Source organism: Labrus mixtus, chromosome 12 (genome assembly GCF_963584025.1).
Source record: "Labrus mixtus chromosome 12, fLabMix1.1, whole genome shotgun sequence".
Classification (NCBI taxonomy): domain Eukaryota; kingdom Metazoa; phylum Chordata; class Actinopteri; order Labriformes; family Labridae; genus Labrus; species Labrus mixtus.
In genome coordinates, this window is record NC_083623.1 from 4,512,324 (window position 1) to 4,533,330 (window position 21,007).

Consider the following 21,007-nt stretch of genomic DNA (forward strand, 5'->3'; position numbering starts at 1 on the left):
TAATATTTTAAAACGTTATTGTGTTAGTACAGTAAAGACAATTGTCAGATATTCAGACCATTTTTATCGATCTGTGCTGAGTGTATGTGGTTAACACAAGTGTTCTTCATGCAAAGACAGGCAGATGACTGGCTGTAATTATGCTCAGTTTGTTTATCATCTTTAATGTTATCTGTTATTATTATCTTCATTAGACCCCAAGTATTTGCTGTCACTAAAATGTTAGTACCGCATGAAGTAAGGGCAGTTCTTTTTTATAGGCCGAAATCAGATATTTTAATAAAAACCCCAATGTTTATTTGAAATACTTTCTCCTCCATTGAATAAGAACGTTCTTCAGAAGAAAAAAATCACATTGTTACGTTTTGATTTAGATAAGCATTACTTAGTTAAGGTGCTTTGGGCTTGCTGTATACTGACCTCAGAGCTGATTTTGCATTACTTAGTTATTATTTCACACATTTTCCCCTCAGGTTCTGTGTAGGATGTGACAGTAATTGAAGCTGCTGACATGCAGTCTTTAGGCTCCGAGCATCAAAAGTAAGTAAAACAATGTAAATGTAAAGTGCTGCTTTTGTGTTCTTTCTTATACTTTAATGTATTGCATTTGAGTGTTTGTTTTTTAAATTATTCTGTCCATGTTTCAGAGATTGGGTTTGAAGTTTACAGCAATTTGTTTAATTTATTCTATTTATTTATTTAGAAACTGGCACGGAGCTTATAGTGTGGCTGTGTCTGAAGTAGGGATGGGGATTATTAATTATTAGTGAAATCAATAACCTTATCGATACTCCTGAACGATCCGAGTCTTTATATATACCACTATGGATGCTTTTATATTTTTTGTGCAAAGATGAGACGGAAATTTGTTTTTAACGAAAAGTTATTTTATATTGTTTTATAAAACAAATGATCCTCCAACAAATTACTTTATTAACTTTAGCCTAGTATTCATTTTACTGACCCGACCTTGAACACATTATAATGTTACATTAGGTCACCCTTGTTTTTTTAGCTAACTAGCTTTTATCCTGCTAATTTCAACATGGATTTCAACATTGATTTACTATTTTCAAATCACAGGACTTGCTACAAAGGTTGGGTACGCTTTAGAGGTGTGACTTTTAAATGTCTAGAAAAACATTAAACGTTTAGAAAAATCGACAACCATTTAAAGGTTAATTAGTTTTTTGTTTTTTTTAAAACACATGGTAACGTGCGCATGTCACTGCACAAAGCACAGAGCAACAGCGGTGCATTTACAAGAGGGATGTACGGACAGCGGACCTTATCACTCCCTCTCTCTCTATGCTGATGTGATTCTGCATTCTGTGTCTTCAAGGGCCGTTGGGTCCTTGCACGCATCTGCACTGCTCGCGCGCTCTCTCTCAGTGATTTGGTATTAAAGACGTGACTTGACTGGAGAAATTATGTTTTGTTAAAAGACCTATGAGACTCAATAGCAGTATCGATAAGTTTAAGTATTATTTCTTTTCAGGTTTTGAAAACTTCAGAACCAGGTTCTTATGGGAACAGGTTTTGATCCCTATCCCTAGTCTGAAGCAGGCCTACTGTATAGCTATGTTTTATTTACCCATTTTCTTTTAATGTTAATTTCTGACTGAAATTCATGCATTACAAAACCCCCACTAAAGAACAGAAAAATTAGATGTGGTGTGTATTCCAACATTGCATTGCATCATGTATGAAAGTCAATGAATGAGGAAGTTGTTGGGACACAGAACAGCCTTCACATTGTGCTCCAAGCTCGACTCTAGGTGTTGTAGTTGATGGCCCCTGATGTATAAAGTCATAAACTCACCAAATTATTCTAACTTTTGAAGGTCAGTAATTTATTTTGCTTAAATTTGCAGGTCTCTCAATTCTGGTCAATCTGCACCATGTGCTCTTTGGCCAGTGGACCTGAAGTTAACTCACTTGGACTGGAACCCTGAAGCAACCCTGATACACTTCCAGGGACAGTACCTTACCATATGTGAACTTGACTATACTATCTTGCAAGGAGAAATACAGAATACACCAAAGAATAAAGCTGCTGTGGATATTGGAGAGTTCTGCCTCATAGAAGATTTGACTTCAGCTCGGTGGTACAGAGGAAGAGTTCAGAACCGGAAAGAGGACTTGTTTGATGTGTTCCTGATAGATCATGGTAATGTCTTGAGTATAAATATTGACCACATATCTTCCTGTTCAAGTGACTTGTTCATCCTTCCTCCCAAGATAGTGTGTGGCTTCCTTGCAAATGTACTTCTACTTAAAGGTTCTTGCTCTGTGATTGATGAGTACCTGGCAAACCTGATTGGACAAAGTGTCACAGGGTACATTCAAGCCCTGCTTCCTCACAAAGTGCTATTGTTAGAAGCTTCTGACATCAACAACGACATAGTTAGACATGGGCTTGGGAGGCATGTGGACACAGAAACTTTCCTCCTGTTGGTTGAGATGCTCACAGAAGTACCACTCAAACAAAACATTGAGCCAGTTCCTGATTTACTCATTGAAAAGCCAAGAGGACAAGAATTCAGCTTTAAACCATCTGGCTTGCGAGGACACGAAAAAATTCTGTCATTCTGTGGACCTAGATTACCTTGTGGGACAAGAGCTAAAGTGCGTGTGACTGCTGCTGTAAAACCTGGGCTGTTTTACTGTCAGATGGCTAGTAAGGAAACAGAACTATGGGAGATGTCAAGAAAGCTGGCTGAAGTTTGTGAGTACGCAACAAAAGAACACACTCAGAAGACACCAGAAAACCTGGGCTTACTGTGCTCCATAAAGGGGAAAGATGGGAGATGGTACAGAGGCTTTGTGCAATATCTTCCAGTCAACTCTCAAGTTAGAGTTTTGTTCATTGACTATGGATTTTTAGAATCGGTCAAAGTTGAAAACGTCCACAAGTTGCCATCAGGTATTTATTCAACACCAATCATGGCGATCCCATGCTCACTTTCATGTCTAAGCGACCAGGATGAGGCGCTTAAAACTCAACAGTTGAGTTTTCTCAAGGCTGGCTTGCTTGGAAAGGTGTTGGACGTGGACATTAGAGGCTTTGATGAAGATAGGCTTCTGTACCCTATCACAGTGATTGGTGCTGAAGATAATCGAGTGAAGAAACCAGAGATCATTCAAGAGATTCCTGCAATGAAGATTGAGTCAGTTTTTGAAAGGGAGGAGTTGTCACCTCAGAGTAGCTATTTAAACTATGAGACAATCGTGAGCAAAACTTTGGATGAAACACTGGAAGAAGAGGAGCTGCAAGTAAACTCTGTCTTTGTTGGCTACGTCGAGCATGTCCAAAATCCAAGCAATTTCTGGATCAGAACACAAAAACGCAATGATGAGTTTGAGGAGATGATGGCAAAAATGTCAGATCACTTCGATCAAGTGAAGCTGGATGAAGATGTACTGTTGAATCCTGAGCTGGGGACAATGTGCTGTGCAGTTTATGAGGAAGACATGCATTTCTACAGAGGTGTAGTGACAGACACTCTTGAGCATGGAGCTGAGGTTCTGTTCATTGACTTTGGCAACATTGAGAAAGTGCCACACATGTTGATCAAAAAGATATCCGAGACATTCGCCAGCAAGTCAGCGTTCGCAATTTGTTGTTCACTTGTTAATGTTATTCCTTTGGATGAAGTATGGACCAATGCCACCTCTTGCTTTTTCAAACAAGCTGTGTCCAACAAAGCCTTGCTAGTCCATGTTGTCGAGGTGAAAAAAAACAAATTTGTAGTGGATCTCAAAGAGATTGGGAGTGAAAACAATCAGAGCATCACTGAGCTTCTGATCTCCTCAAATCAAGCAGAATTCTGGAACAACATTACCATAGAGCCTGTGGTGCAAAAAAATACAGAAAAGACAAGATGCCCAGAATATGGTGTGACATCAGACGTCAATGAATGTAACGAGCAATGGGAGGATTGTGAAGACGAAGAGAAAAAAAGCACAAAGGAAACCGACAAGGTCCAAACCCCTGCTAGTTTCAAAGCATTAACTATCACACCAGGGTGTGATTTCGCTGTGCGGTGCATTTCCATCAGTTCTCCATCAGAGTTCTGGTGCCAGCCTCTTGACAAAGCTCAAGAGTTGGAGGAACTGATGGCTAAAGTTCAGCATTATTACTCAACTAAACGAGTCCCCTTACGATCAGGAGATTCGTGCTGTGTTGCCGTGTCACCTAAAGATAAGAGAGGTTACAGGGCCTTTGTCATAGAACAAATGAATCGTCATGTCAAAGTGATGCTGGTTGACTATGGCAACACCATAATGGTAAAGGAGCACAACCTGCAAGCTATAATGCCAGAATTTCTTAATTTGGAGGGACTAGCTTTCAGATGCAGCCTTTACAATGGGATTGAACCTGCTGCTCCCAAGAACTCAGGGTATTGGACTCCAGAGGTACTTAACACGATGACCGATTTTGTCCTTAACAGCGCCGGTGCCCTAAGATGCAAAGTTGTCTCACAGTTGAATATCAAAGACGAAGGGTTGTGCAATGTTGTTGATCTCCACAATGCCCAGTCCAAACAGAGCATAACGAAACTGCTTGTGGAACAAGGCATGGCAACAGAGGAGGCAATCTCAACAAAGCAAATGTCAACAGTGTTCCCTGAGTCTTTTACCTACTCTTCATACGATCTGACTCCCGGAAAGGAAGAACATGTCTTCATCACTCATGTGAGCAGTCATTGTGAGCTCTACTGCCACCTTGAGAGAAACACGGAAGTAATTGAACTGCTTGAAACTAAAATCTCTGAGGAGAGTGAGAAAATAATACAAGCCAGTACAAAAGCTGTCGTGAATAAGCTGTGTCTGGCTAAATACTTGGATGGCAAATGGTACAGGGGCTTGACACACCCTGTTCAGTCACCTCTGCATCTCAATGTGTTTTTTGTGGATTACGGAAACACAAACATATCAGAAAAAAATCACGTCATGTTGATCCCCAGAGACTCTGGTGAGTTGTTGTACACGCCCATGCAGGCTTTGAGATGCAGCCTTGCTTCAGTGTCCAAGGGAGAGTTCTATGCAAATGTCAAGGAATGGCTTGATGGTGCGATTCTCAACAAGCAAGTTAGAGCTGTCATAGTTGGAAACAGCGATGATGGATCATTTGGTGTTGAACTGTTTGATGGAGATGTTAACATCAATGAGAAGGTAAATGAGCTTATTCTCAGTCTTTCGCCTAAACCAAAAGCAAACATCAGTTTTGACATAAACAGCATACAGGGATACCAGAAATCTCTCAGCTCAGACATCACAAAGTCATCAGTCAAGTGCAAGAATCAGCGTAACAGGCGATCTTCAAGCTCTCCTGCATGTAAAGCACACAGAGGCACTCAAGCTGAGAGGGAAACCCATAAAAAGACAGGAAACACGAGAAGTGTTAGTGGGAAAAAACAGCACAATAACACAAAAGTCAAACAAGGAAATGAGGGCAATACAAAGAATCACGTCCCTGAAAAGCCTCTGAAATCCTCTCCAGATAAAGACCAGAGAGAGTATTTGGATACCAACACAAAGTCCAAACATCCACAATTGACAGAAGAAACACAGATACCTCAGCTCTCGTGTTTGCCGAACATGAAGGTGAGTGGCAGTTTTATTAAGTGTTTTGTCTCCCACATTGACTCAGTCGACAGTTTTTTCCTCCAACTGTCAGTAGATGAATCTGCCATCTTGAAAATGGTTGAAGATCTCAACTCAGGTGTCCTCCGAGATTCATTGACCGCTGCCACATCTTTGAGAATCAATGACCTTGTTCTGGCTGAGTATGAGGAAGATGGCGCTCTGTATCGTGCTGTTGTGAAGGACTTTGAAGGAAGTTCCTGTCTCAAAGTAGAGTTTGTGGACTACGGAAACTCGGCAGTCATTGCGAAGGAGAAGATCTACTCCATACCAAAGGAATATCTGTCTCAGCCAAGATTTGGCATACCATGCTCCTTATTGGACACAAACCTGTACAAAGACGATGAGTCTTTCACTGAAGCTGTCATGGAGAAGCCTCTCTGGGTAGATTTTGTCTGTCAGTGGGAAACTCAGTGGAAAGTCAAGATCGAGATTCATGAAGTTCCAGCTATACTTGGAGCTACTGTTGAAAGTAGTACCAAAAGGGAAAAAGAACGGGAAGCCCCCCAGAGTTCATCTGAAATAGAAGAGCGAGTGAGACCCTGTGAACAGACCAACTTGAAAAAAGATGTAACACAGAAGGAAGCAATTACATCCGAAACGATGCCTACTGCATATGGGGAAACCTTGACCCGAGATCCACCACCTGGCACACTGGCACCAAAACTGAAGGTGATAAACTACAGGCGGCATAAAACAACACGGACCAGAAACAGGACTCAGAAGAAAGCTGCTTTGAAATCCTCTGTCAAAGCAAGTGATTGGGCAGATGCAATCATTCCCTCAAAAATTCAAGCTGGCACAGAAAATGCTACATTCCTGTCGGTTCTGAGTAATGGCAATTTTTACATCAGACTAAATAAGACCAGTGAACTGCTTGCTGCACTGAAGAGTCGCATAGCTGACAACCTTTACAAGTGCAAGGTGGTGGCTGAAGAGGATGTCGAAGTAGGCCTCAAGTGCTTAGTTCAGGTGGACAAGGACAGGCAGTGGCACAGGGCTGTTGTTCAACACATAGGCCTGGGGAAAAGCCAGGTCCTACTCGTGGATCAAGGAGTATCAGAGGAAATCTCAAATGGCTTAATCCGAAATACTTGCAGTGACCTGACAGAAATCCAGAACCTTGCAGTTCTGTGCAAGGTGCACAGCCTTGGGTTCAGTGAGGGAGCATGTGCTGACACATCGTGGTGGGAAACCCTACAACTTTTAGTGGATAAAGAAGTCAAGCTGGCATTTGTCTGTTATTCAAAAGTGGATCAACTCTGGATGGTTGAGATTGTCATGAATGGACTGTTCCTCGTTCAGCAGAATGAGATGATCCAGACACCTGCTGAAACCAGAAATGAGACAGAAGAAGAAAAACTACATTCGGACCTGGACACAAGTCCTCTTCAGCAACTTGTCTTTGCTCCTGTTGATATAGACAAAATGTATCCTGGATTTGCTGCTGCAGTGACGACCCCCTTCGAATTCTGCCTTGTTCTGGAAGACTTGCTCCTCATCATGAACAAACTATCCCTGATGTTGGATGACCTCCCTGAGCAGATGCCTCCTCTCCCTGAAGCCCACCTTGTCCCTGGCACCTGCTGCCTGATAAAATCAGAGTCCAAGAACAAGTGGTGCAGGGCTGAAATTGTAAACGCCGACACCACAGCAGTTCTAAACCTGGTGGATTACGGCCATTGTGAATGCATGCAGTGTGAGGACTTTTCGGAGCTGAAGGTGCTTCCAGCAGAGATGACGAACGTCCCAAAGGTGACATTCCCCTGCATCCTGAGAGGGGTGAAGCCAGTTGATGAGGATGGACAGTGGACCGATGACGCCGCAGTGTTCTTCCAGCAGTGTTTGTACCAGAAGAACCTCCAGATCTTCTTCAGGGAGTTTGAGTCCAACACACACTGGAAGGTGGACATCCTGGCTGATGGCGTCCATGTGGCCAAAGAGCTGGTCGATGCTGGGCACGCCAACTACATAGACGTCATGCTAGGATTGCGGTATGTTCTTGTTCCTTTATATTTATGTTTCTTAACATGATTGTAGAGAATTGAAATGGCTCTTACTGTAGTTTTTGAATGATCTCCTTTTAAAACCCTTTATAAAAGATCTTTAATATAATAAGGAAAGGTCTTATGTGTGTGCATTTTCAATCCAAGTACACAAAATGTTCCTTATTCCTGATGCTTTTAGGTTCCAGGAGCAGAGCCTCTGTAAAGCCTCCGATGGGACGTCCCATCTCTCTGTCGACTTTCAGGATGAAGCCGGGACGATGCCACTCAGCGCCGTGTCTGGATCTAGACATTGTATGAAAAATAGTTTGATAAAAGAGATTTCTAGATGAGATATTAGAGCTTCTGGCTTCTTTTAAAATTAAAAATGTCAATTTTATAGTCTCTAAAAGACCAGGCTGAAACAGCAGGAGTTTTAAAATCCTTCTCGATTTTGAATCCAGATAGCTTCACACACATAAGGAGAATCTTAAGAGATTTTCTTCTCCATATTCTCAAGCTTCCACACACTACAATATATGAAAATCATGGACATAACATACTACAGGAATTTATTAGGATTATCGTGCCCAGCGGAGGAAGGCACCACCTCACACGACCCAACATTAAATTCTAAATATTAAACATGTTTATAATAAATTGGGGCGCCAAACTCCAAGCAGATTTGGGACTTTAAGATTGGATCTTTATACGACTCGCACTACAAGATAATATGATAAAATAATCGGTTTTAAGCAGCCTAGAGTCTTGAACGACCCTGCGATAGTCGGGAAGGGGGAATCTGAAATTGGCATTAAAATTTACTGAAGCCACTGATTGACTTGTTGATCTTTAGCTCAGATGTATGATTTGAAAAAAGGTTTGCAGGTTATGTTATAGTCTTATGACTTTTCTTTTCTCCTCTTTGAAAGGTTTTCTTATGTGAAGGGCAGTCTGCTTGAATCCTGTCCCTGAAATGAGCAGCGAGACCCTGGATGCAGCGATTCCCTGTCGCCTAGCGTCAGATGATTCATGTGAGATGCAGCTTGTTGAAATGTTCGGCCAAAAGATCCTCTACATGTCTGCGTTTGGCAAATGACAGCTGCTTAAGAATAAATCACAAAAAAAGAATAATCACATCTCAGATTAATCAGAGCTACCTTTAAGTTACGTTTAAATGTTATTATGTATTTTTATTTTGAGAGAAACCGGTTGTTTTTCTTTCCATTTTATTCATGTAGTTTGAGTCGTTTTTGAATATCTGTTGAGTCAGCAGCGCCACGTCTCTAAAATAAAGGTAGATGGTGAGGTTAGGAAACAGAAACATTTAGTTCTGGTGTAAATCAGGTGTTTTATACAAGACTCTTAAAAACAAAAAAAATATATATATATTTTATGGGAACTTGTGAATAAGTCTACTTTGGTCATTTTGACTTTTGGTTTTCTTTTGGCACTTACTGGAACTTCTCACTGTTAATTTAAACTTGCTGTAATTCGGTTTTGTGTGCAGAATAAATTTGAGTTATGAAGACTTTTGTGGAAAAATGTTGTCCTTATTGACAAGACTACGTTGGACCTTTAAACTAGTAGTGGTACAGATGTTCTCATCAGGGGTGAGAGGAGAATAAGATTGTCAGCTTTGGGAGTATAAAAAAACTACCACTGGAGGGCACTGTTGATTCAAGATTAGTAATGGGAAGTCTTGTGCTGGGCTCGTTACTTTGCCATGCTGAATCAATGAAGCATTGGAAAGGGAAGTCTGTGGGTGTTTTTTCTTCAAGTTGTATGATCAGTAAATCTGAAAGTTACGTTATGTGTGAATATTTACGGCTGTTGAGAGTAAAATACCCAAATCATACTGGCTGATGCTGTTGAAAAGGTGTAAACAGGACCTATATCTCGTGTTTCAATGTAACCTGACTAACACAAAATCAAATCGATTAATTACAAGCGCCTCTGATATTTGTTAATGTCCTTCAGATGTCTTAGTGTGTGAATAAAAATGTTGTCAGAAGTGGGATTCGAACCCACGCCTCCAGGGGAGACTGCGACCTGAACGCAGCGCCTTAGACCGCTCGGCCATCCTGACATGTAAAACTTTAGTAGCGCCATTTTATTTACAAAGCTAGTCTTATTCACATGTACAGCGTCCGCTTTTATTTCGAAAATTCCACCAGAAGGACACAAGCTTCCGGTTGGAATCGGGTGTTCTGTCGAGATGTGCTACCTTGTCGAAAAACTGTTACACTAGCAGAGGTTATCCGTATCCTCTATCAAATAACGTTCCCATGTCAAATTAACTTTATAATAAATTAACTTTGAAAACTGTTTTAGGACTCATTCTAGTTCTCTGGTTAGAAAAAAGCTTTTTAACCCAGCAGAGGGAGAATTAACCCGAGAATGACCGGTACCCCAAAAATAAAAGAAGGACATTTAGAGAAAATGTTCACTTTCAGAAAGACTCTGTAATTTAATGAAGGAATCACAAAAAGCACACAGTAGAATTAAGTGGTAAATGTTTATTTATTTGCAGATTTAATATGATTTAATAAAGACATGATTATTACAGACTGAAGACTGAAAAATAATAAAAGAGATCTATTATACTGATCCATATTTAAAAACATACATATAATGAGCATAATACCATAATAACCTCTGCAACATTTTTTTAAACACATTATACACAGATGTTGGTGTAATCCCCGGACGTGGTTTCCTGCTGCTCTGAACGAGACGTTAAAGGAAAAGTCGTGAAAGTTAGCCACTGATGCATCAGAACAAAACATGGGGTAAAGTTGCAGGAAATGACCACCAGCTCTTTCAAGGACACGCCCAACCGGAAGCTCATTGGTTCTCCCGCAGGAAGCTTCTGAAATGCTGGCCAATCGGAGTAAAGTGGGCAGGTGGGGGGGGGGGGGTCCTTAAAGAGACAGACGCTGAAATGAACCATTTCAGGCAGAGGTTGAAATTTGGGATTTCAATGATGACAGTATGAGAAAAATAAGAAAGTTTATGAGTTACACATCTCACAACACTACTCAATAGGTGTCCCAGACTGACATGATTAATGGTGAAATTGAGGATAATAGATCTCCTTTAAGTAAAATATACACATTCAATCAAATATATTGAAGCAACAATAAGACATGAAAGTTAATTTGACATAGTGATTAAAATTTGGTTATACTGACATTTAAAGGCACTCAAAAATATGAAGAACTTTATACAAATGAAGCTTTCTACAAAATTATTATCTTCCATGTTGGCAAAAACTGAAGATTCCCCCAAGTGATGATCTCTCTCTCTCTTTATCTCTACCTGCTACACACCTACTCTCTCTCTCTCTCCCTGATTATCCCTCCTCCTTCACCTGCTGCTCACCTGAGTACAATCTGTGCTCAGTGAGGAGGAGGAGGAGGAGGAGGAGGAAGAGGAGGAGGAAGAGGAGGAGGAGGAGGAGGAGGAAGAGGAGGAGGAGGGGGAGGGGTATTTAGAGGAGCCAGGTAGGAGAGTTAGGGGCGCACACACTCTGGGCAGTGATGTGGTGAGGAGCTTTTGTTTCCCAGTTTTACTGGTTTTCCCCACATATGTTAACATTGTTTGGTTTTATTATTTGAGTTTGGACTGGAGATCACTGTTAGTCCTATTTTGGGTCTTTTGGTTTCTTTAGTTTAATCTTTTCTTCTTAGGTAGTTTTAGGGGGAGGTGCCATAATGACGACACATTACGTGGTTGGCTCAGCATCTTCCCATCTTTTTTTTTTTTTTGTCGGGGTCTCCAGCCCCTTTTGTTTCTTTAGTTTCTTATTTATCTTTGATTACTTTGGGGGGAGGGTGGTATTTACATTAAATAAAGCTTGGGTTGAACTTTAAATCTTTGTGGCGTCCTTGTATGTTTTCGGTCTCTGAGTTTTGAGCCTTGGTTTAATAATTTTGGTTAAGGACGCCGTAACAAATATCAACTTCATATTTCAGTACATTTATTAAATCCTCACTTAGTACCTCAAATGAAATGTGGATCCATGTTTTTATGCTCAAAAGTACGATATAGAAATGATAAAAAGCGGTGGATTAATGTATCTGCTGAGTGGATGTTTGTGTGGAAGTTGTTGATCAGTGGAGTCTGACAGAAGCAGAAGGTTCTCCATCATTTTCATAGTTCACTGAGCCTTCATCTCCATCATCAAGCACCTGTGAAAATACAAAAACATACGAGTTAAAATGGAGGTAAGAAATGTTCCTTCTCTATATGAAGACGAACTGTCTGAGGCTTTATTTCAAGCTCACAGTGATGTCATCAGGTGGTCTCTGGTTCCCTGAAAAATAAAGCACACAGAAACATTTCAGCTCTGACTTTAAGGTTGGTGGTTGATAGGTGTGAATAAAAGTTGGTGTGAGTGTTTCTCACCTCGAGCTCTGAAGAGAAGAACAGTGATCACAGTAATCAGGAGGAGTTCAGCCACACGCAGAGCCAACATGACCAAGTCCAGATCAGAAGAACCTGTACAATCTGATGAACAGGAACCAGAGGTGGGCAAAGTTAATATTTCATATTTAAATGACTTCACAGATTTTGATTTTATTCCATCAAAATCACAACATTCCTCCCTGATGTCTTCTTCAGGTGATCATTTTTTAACAAAGGAGGGGGGGGGGGGGGCACACCCATTTATATAGATTTCAACACCAATAGGCTGATAGGCACTATGATGGCCCGGTGTGGTCAAAGAGTTTCTTCTTCTGGTTCTTCGTTCACTGAAGACACAAATGCAAAAACACAACAAGAGATAAAATCAAACAGCTAACTCAAGGCCAAGCTGAGAGCTCTGATTGGTCTGAAAGAAGCAGTAACTGCATCAACTACTTAGTAAGTTATTATCAAAACTATAGAGTTAAAGATTAAAAAAAAAAAAACACTTTAAAACATCTCAGTGAAGTGGAAAGTCTGCATGGTTGTGGGTTGAGTGTTGAGAAGTCATTTAAAGTTAAAGCTTTGTTTGTTTCTGTCAGAGGCTCAGTGTGATGGTTCAGAACATTTGGAAAGCTTTCTCCTTCCCCCCCCCCCTTCTGGGCGGCCTTGAATACAAGGTGCTGGTTGCAGATAAACTCTGCCTAGGTGCAGGACGAACAAATTAAAAAAGTCCTCCTTGTCCCTTGTACCATTGATCTCCTCAACAGCATCATGTGAATCCCTCCCTTGAGGTGTTTGCATTTAAGTTAACTTTCTTCTTTTACCCACTGCTGGCTGTAAAGGAAATCCCCCTCTGGGATAATAAAGTTCACCTTCACCTTGATTATATCGGCCCTCATCAACCGGTGGTGAGATGGGTTCATTTTACCTTTGAAAACTGGAAGCATGTCTCACTCTCCTCAGTATAACAAACCTGAGTGTCTGTTTGTGGTACAGTCCAATCTAACTCCTCGGGTGAAATTCCCAAGGTGGCATTATCCAGTTTCTTTTGTTTATGTGATGAGGTTATACCATCTACTATGAATCACAATCTTATATATTTATCCCAAACACTCATACAGTATGCCACAATCATTGAAATGCTCATAATGGATCTGAAGCTCACACTGCGTGCAGTCCCCCCGATGCATTCTTGGCAGTGACGTGTTTCAAAAGAAGAAGAAGTGCACCGAGGAAGTTTAATGTGTGAAGATCGTGAGTCAAGATAAATGTCTTAAAAATAGCAGTTTGCTTCTTTAGATTTTTTTTCTGTGGATTTGTTAGCAACTAATAATTAAACAACAGAAACCAGAAAACAACATGAAACAGAGATATTGGCTCACTGCCGTGTTGATACGTTGTTGTTGGTGGTGGTGGTCTTATTGTTGTTGTTGTTGGTGGTGGTGGTGATGGTGGTCTTGTTGTTGTTGGTGGTGGTGGTGGTCTTGTTGTTGTTGTTGTTGTTGGTGGTGGTGGTGGTCTTGTTGTTGTTGTTGTTGTTGGTGGTGGTCTTGTTGTTGTTGTTGTTGTTGTTGGTGATGGTCTTGTTGTTGTTGTTGTTGTTGGTGATGGTCTTGTTGTTGTTGGTGATGGTCTTGTTGTTTCTCTTGCGTCGTCACCTGAAGAAGAGATAAACACAGTTCATCAAACTGTTTTGTGTTTTCATATAAAATTCAAATTTATAATCCAAAATATATTTTTTTCATATTTTAGGCAAGACAAGTTTATTTATAAAACATCTTTCAGACACCAGACAATTCAAAGTGCTTCACACAGACACAAAAAAACATTTCAAACATTTCAGAAGATGAAAATAAAACTCTAAGAAGAGAATAAAAGTTGAGGTAAAAACTGAAGGTAAAAAGAAGATTTAAATATTAATAAGTTGAATAAATAGTAATTGATTTATTGAGTTATTGTTAAATAAAGAAACAGTGTTTCTACTTACAAACATCTGAAAGTCATACAAAGCAAAGCAGGTCAAATGTCTCTAATAACGGACATGGTGGTTTACTCCAAAGACACTTTGAAATGTTTGGATATAAGAAATGTAGAGTCCAAAGTAAGGATGGAGATATTATAAGAGAAACACAACAAGAGACAAATTAACTTCATCAGAGTCTTTATAATTATTGTAATGTTTCAGTTTATTGTTTGAATTAGAAAAGTTTTGTTTGAAAAGATTATGATTGAAATACTTACTCTTGATAACAGATAGATAAACTCGAGTCACATCGCCTGTTATTATTCCTGATATGATCTGTAGACAGACATAATGTCGAGCATCCTCCTCTGTGATCTTCTTTATAACCAGAGAACAGTCCTCTGTAACTCTCAGTCTGCCTGATTTAACTCCAGAGTTTTTAACCTGACCATCTACAACCAGCTCTACTGCTGCTCTGTTTCCTGAAGCAAAGCCCCATGTCGTATATTCACACTTCTGTTGATCTTGTATCACAGTTTCACAAGACAACGTGACGTCCTCTCCAACTCTGACTTCTTTAAATAGAAATACAGCTGCTGAGAAAATGAGAAAGAATAAACTAAATCAATAAAATGTTGATTATATTCACAATCAGTTTGAGAATAATTCTTCATCTGTGGTTTCTCAGAGTTCATTAAATCCATCATGTTTAAAAAAAGGTTAAATATGTGATATAAATGTTCTTACCAGCAAACTGAAGCAGCGCTGTGAGAAGTAAAGAAGTTTGAATCCATTTGAGCTCGTTCATGGTGATTCTCCGTCTCTGTCCTCCCGTTGTCACGCTCCTAACTGTCTGAGTTTCTTCAGTAGTGCTTCTTTAAAGAGACGCTGCATCTACTTCCCTTTCTTAGTATGTCATCACTTCCTCATTTTGACTTCAAACCTGCTTTAAGTGTTCATTTCTATGAATGTCTCATAGTTATTAAAACATGATGTAACATGTTTAAGTGATCATAAACTGATGATCATTAAGATGAGCTGCATCGATCAGTAAAGAGGTCAGAGGTCAGAGGTCAGAGGTCAGTACAGGCCGGTCACTCCCGCCTTTAATATTTGATTTGTTTTCTGATTCACCGTCAGATTTAAAGTCTGTTAATTTTAACCATTAAAATCAAAAGATTACAAACAAATCCTTCATTATCTTAACAGAAATATTTATTTTACATGATAACTCAGACTGTTTGTCCTTTTTAATTTATTATGATGAGAATGTCAGACAGAGTGTGTCAAACAGCAAAGGTTCAAATAAGGCTAATCATTAATGTTCATCTTGTTAATAAAGTTTCAAAACTGATCATTATTCAAGAGATGTGTTTCTAAAAGAAGATGGAGAGGACGGAGGAAGTTAAATGTGTGAAGATTGTGAGTTCAGATAAACGTCTGAAAAGTGCAACGCTCCTCTTTAGATGGTGTTTCTGAGAAAACAGTCAGGTTTAATAATTATGTCTGTGAGCAAAAAGTGAACAAAACATGGAGGGTCAAACTCCTTGTCCTCCTGAATACAACTCTGAATGTCCGTCGTGTTTGAGAGATCAGAGATCAGATGTTATTTTAGTGCTCTGAGATGTGTTGACGCATCATTCTGAGCCTTTTCTTGAGAAGTGAAGGGGAAGTGGTTTGGTGAGAATGTGGGTATCATCACCAGCAGAGTCTTGACAAACATTTCCTCCTCATCTCCCACATCTTCAAACTCCTCTGCACGCTGCAGCAACATGGCCGTACTCCTGACAGCAGAAACACCTGAGAGGAGCTCTCTCATCAGCTCTCACTCTGTAGAAAACATCATCTAAATACTCTATATCAGAAAAATCTCCTTCAAACGAGTTCACTATCAGAATATCAGTAAAAAAAAAAACAAGTGGAAAAATGAGGCCAATGTGGAAGTGTGAAATCCTCTGGAGACGTAAGGCGCATAGCTGACATGATTGACGCGTGGGAGCGATGTAACCGTTCATCAAGAGGCTTAAAACCCGCCTCAGCTCCAGCTCTCAGCCTGTTGTTAGGTTGACTGAAAGTTAGGCTGGGACGGCATCCAGCATGGCGGCTGCTGACGATGAGCCTCCAGCGCCCCCTGCAGGAACAGATGCCTGACGTCACTCAGGCTTCATCCATTCATATTTACAGTCTCTGAGTAAAGAATGGAGCCAAGTTTAAGGACACGCCCACCTAGAAGCTCATTGATTCTGCCCACAGCAAGCTTCCAAAAAGTGTAACTATTTTGCTGAAGGAGGCCGTAACACAGGCATAAAGAGAGCTTAAATACCTGCGAGTAAGACTTTGACAGTTCAATACCAACAATACTGTTGCAGGTCAGAGCTGGTGAGGAAAAAGCAGAGGGAGAGACCGGAAATCTCACAGCTTTAAGAGGTCATATTATGTCCTTTTTGGGGTTCATATATTTAATCTATGTACCTACTAAAGTATGTTCACAATAGCTAAACTTATAAAAAAGTGTCTGTTTTCATGAACTGTCGCTCCATGCACCGGCTCTCTTCTGACTCTCTCTCTAAGGCTCTGAAGTGCCCACGTTCAGAGTCCCAACGTGTACCAAGTCTGATCTGATTGGTCAGCTGTCTCTCTTTCCGCGGACTTTGAATTTTTGCAAATAGATGTGCCTAAACATGCAAAGGACACTTGGAAAACACACTAAAGAGCATATAAAACCAGAAAAAGCATAATATGGGACCTTTAAAAAGACCGCCAATTCATAGCTTTCACGTGACGTCACACTCTTATGGAACCGCCCACTTTGAGGGCAAGAAAGACTCTCTACCACTGAACGCTACTGAGAAGTTACTGCTCTCAGTTGCCCCCTACGTGTTTTTATCTGTTTTATTTTTAATTTATTTCAAATGAAATACAGTTGTTGTTTAATGTGATACACTAACCGACGAGGAGACGAGACCGAGTTTTGCTTCTACAGAATTTAATCCGAGAAAAAAAACAGAAAGGAGGACGTTTTTGTGGATTAATGCAGTTAGACCCTCGGCGGCCCCTGTGACGGGAAACATCGGACATCTCCTCATCCTGACATCAATTATAGTGTTGACTTATTCTAAATATTACTGCCGTTAACTCAAATTACTGCCCCAGAACACCAAGATTGACAGATGATACTAGGGTTGCCACCCTTTTTCCACCCTGCACTGTGAATGTTTACATGTTGTGTTCAATAAAAACATGAAAATGTATAATTGTTTGTGTGGTATTAGTTTAAGCAGACTGTGTTTGTCTATTGTTGAGACTTAGATGAAGATCAGAACACATTTTATGACCAATTTATGCAGAAAACATATTGCATATTCTTTCTTTTATACGTGTAAGCAAATGTCCCAAACATGACACTTATACATTCAATGAGAAAAATGTGACTATTACTTTAACCCCTCAACACAACGTTAGTATAAAAGCACTCCAAGGTACAGGATTTTAAGTGCAAAAATAGGGCAATATATTCTGTTAAACAAATAAATTGTTATCTTTTACATTATGCGTTTCACACCCATGCTCAATAAAGTTCTTAGCAGTAAACATACCCAGGATGCTATAACAAAACTATGCAGTCCATTAGTATTCAAATTTCCAACTGTTGATAGTAAACAATTATATTGGACCCATACAGTATAAAACTTCACATTTTAACCTCAACACAGTCAAGTTACATTCGAAATGATACAATACTGGAACTCTATTGTTTTTGACAATACTGGAACTCTTTTGTTTTTACAACACTGAAACTCTTATGTTGTTGTCCTTAATTTCTTTTTACTGGAACTCTTTTCCTCTGAGGAGGGCAGCGATCCGCCTACACCCAACCTCAGGCAAATATGCTCAGTGACCAATCCAGTCACCAAACATGTCAGGAGCTCTGTGGACCCTCCGGGGTCGACGCCGAGGGGTGGAGCTCAAAAGAGGACGAGCAGCTTGTCCCCCGGCCTCATGCTGGGTTCCAGCTTCGTCCAGTGAAGGCTCAGCAGGCTGGCAAGGGAGCTGGCTGCAGCTCGGTGAAGCTGCCGATGATGGTGGTGGAGAGAAGAGACCTGGGAGGGCCTCCACAGCAGGGTCCTCCGTCTCTGGTGATGTGCCCCAAACGTCGAGGGAGCTGATGTCGATTTCTGAAGCACTGGGGTCTGACGACGGGGGTGGCGCCTCCACCGGTGCCCACATTTCAGCCTCTTTAAAGACCCAGCCGTTGTCAAGTGTTGTCCTGGAATGGTAAGCTTTGAGCTTGTCATGATGAACGACTTTCATCTTCATCCTCGGACCCCTTTTAATCCGGTAGACCAAGTCGTCCAGTACACCCACGACGAAGTACGGACCCTCGTAGGAAGGCAGGAACTTTCGTACTTTATTTTTTACTCTCTTGGTGCCTTTGACCAGGAACCATACAGCATCACCGACTTGGTATTGGACTCTGCAACCATTTTTGTCATATTGTCGTTTGGCACGCTCGATAGATTTTCCCAGCGCCTCCCGGGCCAACTGGTGAGATAGCTCGAGCCGTTCCCTAAGCTGTACCACATAGGATGGAGGGGTAGTAGTGTTGTCTGAGTCAGGTGGCAACCCGGCAACAAGATCCAATGGCTCTGTAATTTCCCGTCCGAACAGCATCATGTTAGGCGTCAGGCCCGTGGAGCTGTGTTTGGTTGCCCGGTAAGCCATGACCACATATGGGGTCATAATGTCTCAATCCCAGTGGCATCGTTCTGCAGTGGTGGCTATGATTTTCTGCAGGGTGGCACTGAAGCGTTCTACTTGGCCGTCTGACTGGGGGCGAAACGGCGTGGTCCGCGTCTTGTCGATTCCCAGCAACTCACACATTCCCTGGAACACAGCTGACTCGAAATTGGTACCCTGGTCGCTGTGTAGGCACTGTGGAGCTCCGTACCTACACACCCACTCTGAAACAATCTTTTCAGCCACTTGCTTGCTCATTGGGAACAGGATAGGCTTCCACCCATTTGCTAAGGTAGTCCTGTACTACTATTATGTAGCGGTTGCGCCTTTCGGTTTCATTTAGTGGTCCCATTAAATCGACTGCGATCCGTTCAAAGGGGGCGCCAACTAGCACGGTGCCCATGGCGACTTGAGGTCTTTTCTTGGGGCGGGCTTTTTCAGCACAGCTGGTGCAGGTGCGGCACCACAGAGTGACGTCATCTCTCATATTGTATCAGTAGTACCGGGCCTTGAGATGTGCGAGGGTCCTTTCTCCTCCAAAGTGGCCACCGACTGGGCCATTGTGCAATTGTTCTGTCACTGAGGTGCGGTACTCTTGAGGCAGCAGAATCTGTGGATAGAACACCTTTCCATCTGTGCAGTAAAATTTCCTCAGCAAAACTCCGTCTCTCTGGTAGAGCCTTTTCCACTGCGACCAGTAGGCTTTGGTGGCAGGGCTGTAGGGTGCTATGTCAGCCCAGGGTGGCCTGCCACTTCCCTCGTCCATCCACTTCCTCACTGGTGCTATATCTGGGTCAGCTTCTTGGGCACTGATTAACTGCTCTTGGGTCCAGCCACCGAACAGGTTGGTTTGGGCTGGTTCACTCACCCTGTAGATAACTGGATGGAACAGAGAGCCAGCTTGATTGTCACTGAAAGCGTCTACTACCCCCACTGGAAGATACTTAGGCTCGACTGCGGGGCTGCCTCCATAGCTACCTTCGGGCACCACTACCCCCACTGGAGGTTGCTCTGCAGGAGTTTCCCCGGCATCCTCTGCAGCTGGACTCTCGGCCATGTTGCACTGAATCCCTTTGTGCTGAAGCTGGTTACTGAGGCTAGGCTCTGGCATTGTGCAGGGGCACGACGTCTGGCAGGGTCTTCTGGAGAGCGCGTCAGCATTCTGGTGGTGTCTCCCTGGACGATGGATCACCTGGAAATCGTACTCCGCCAGTTTTTCGAGCCAGCAAGCGAGCTGGCCCTGAGGCTCCCTCATCCGAGTCAACCAGCGCAGGCTGCTGTGGTCAGTCCGTATGATGAATGATCTCCCTAGCAGGTACTGCCGGAAATGAGAGGTGAACTCGACAGCTGCCAGAAGTTCTCGTCTGGTGATGCAGTAGTTTTGCTCGGTGGCTGACAATCTCCTGCTCCCATAGGCAAGCACTCTCTCCTCACCGTCTTGCACTTGGGAGAGGACTGCTCCGATTCCCCAGTCACTGGCGTCTGTGTCGAGGAGCAACTCGCCACTGTCGAGGGGATAGCCCAGCACGGGTGCTGATGTCAGCCGGCTTTTCAGCTGCTCGAACGCCTCCTGGCATTCATCCATCCAGTTAAAACGTGCATACTTTTTGGTGAGTTCGTGGCGAGGCTTGGCAACTGTGGCGAAATCTTTGACGAAGCTTCGGTAATACGAAGCCAGGCCGACAAACTGACGCACTTCAGAGACGTTTTGGGGTGCGGGCCACTCAGTCACTTTTTGGATGTTTTGGGGGTCGGTGGCGACACCTTTGGCGGAGACGATGTGCCCCAGGTAAGCCACTTGCTCTCGGAACAGGCAACACTTTGAAGGTTTAAGTTTCAGGTTGGCTGCGCGTAGTCTGTTAAACACTTGACTGAGCCGCTCCACCATTTCAGTGCCGTCTCGCCCCAGGACAATGATGTCATCGAGGTACACCAAACAGGTCTCCCACTGTAGCCCGGCCAGGACACGGTCCATGAGCCTCTGGAATGTGGCCGGCGCATCGCATAGTCCGAAGGGCATCACATTCCATTCGAACAGGCCCTTACGGGTGCAGAAAGCAGCGGCTTTTCGGGCTCTCGGCATCATCTCCACCTGCCAGTATCCTGATGTTAAGTCCAGCGTGCTCAAGTACCTGGCGGCAGACAGTGTGTCTAAGGTGTCCTGGATGCGGGGCAGTGGATAAGCATCCTTTATGGTTCTCTCATTTAAGGGTCTGTAGTCAACACATAGCCGTGACGTTTGGTCCTTCTTCCTCACCAT

General features: G+C 42.3%; 1 protein-coding gene, 1 long non-coding RNA gene and 1 other non-coding gene across 3 annotated transcripts; 1 reads left to right on the forward strand and 2 right to left on the reverse strand.

Annotated features, from left to right (window-relative positions):
- Window positions 1-470: 470 nt before the first annotated feature.
- tdrd15 (tudor domain containing 15) lies at window positions 471-8,580 on the forward strand. The gene is made up of 5 exons (XM_061052709.1): window positions 471-540; window positions 1,875-2,170; window positions 7,073-7,643; window positions 7,837-7,949; window positions 8,567-8,580. Exons 1-5 carry the CDS (start codon window positions 512-514, stop codon window positions 8,578-8,580), a joined length of 1,023 nt encoding a protein of 340 aa, XP_060908692.1. The 5' UTR covers window positions 471-511.
- Window positions 8,581-9,640: 1,060 nt separating this feature from the next.
- trnal-cag (transfer RNA leucine (anticodon CAG)) lies at window positions 9,641-9,723 on the reverse strand. The gene has a single exon. It is a non-coding gene; the product is annotated as a tRNA-Leu (tRNA).
- A 1,512-nt stretch (window positions 9,724-11,235) lies between these two features.
- LOC132984701 (uncharacterized) lies at window positions 11,236-13,345 on the reverse strand. The gene is made up of 3 exons (XR_009674998.1): window positions 12,045-13,345; window positions 11,924-11,952; window positions 11,236-11,827 (listed from the first exon to the last, which is right to left on the reverse strand). It is a non-coding gene; the product is annotated as an uncharacterized LOC132984701 (long non-coding RNA).
- Between the last annotated feature and the right edge of the window lie 7,662 nt (window positions 13,346-21,007).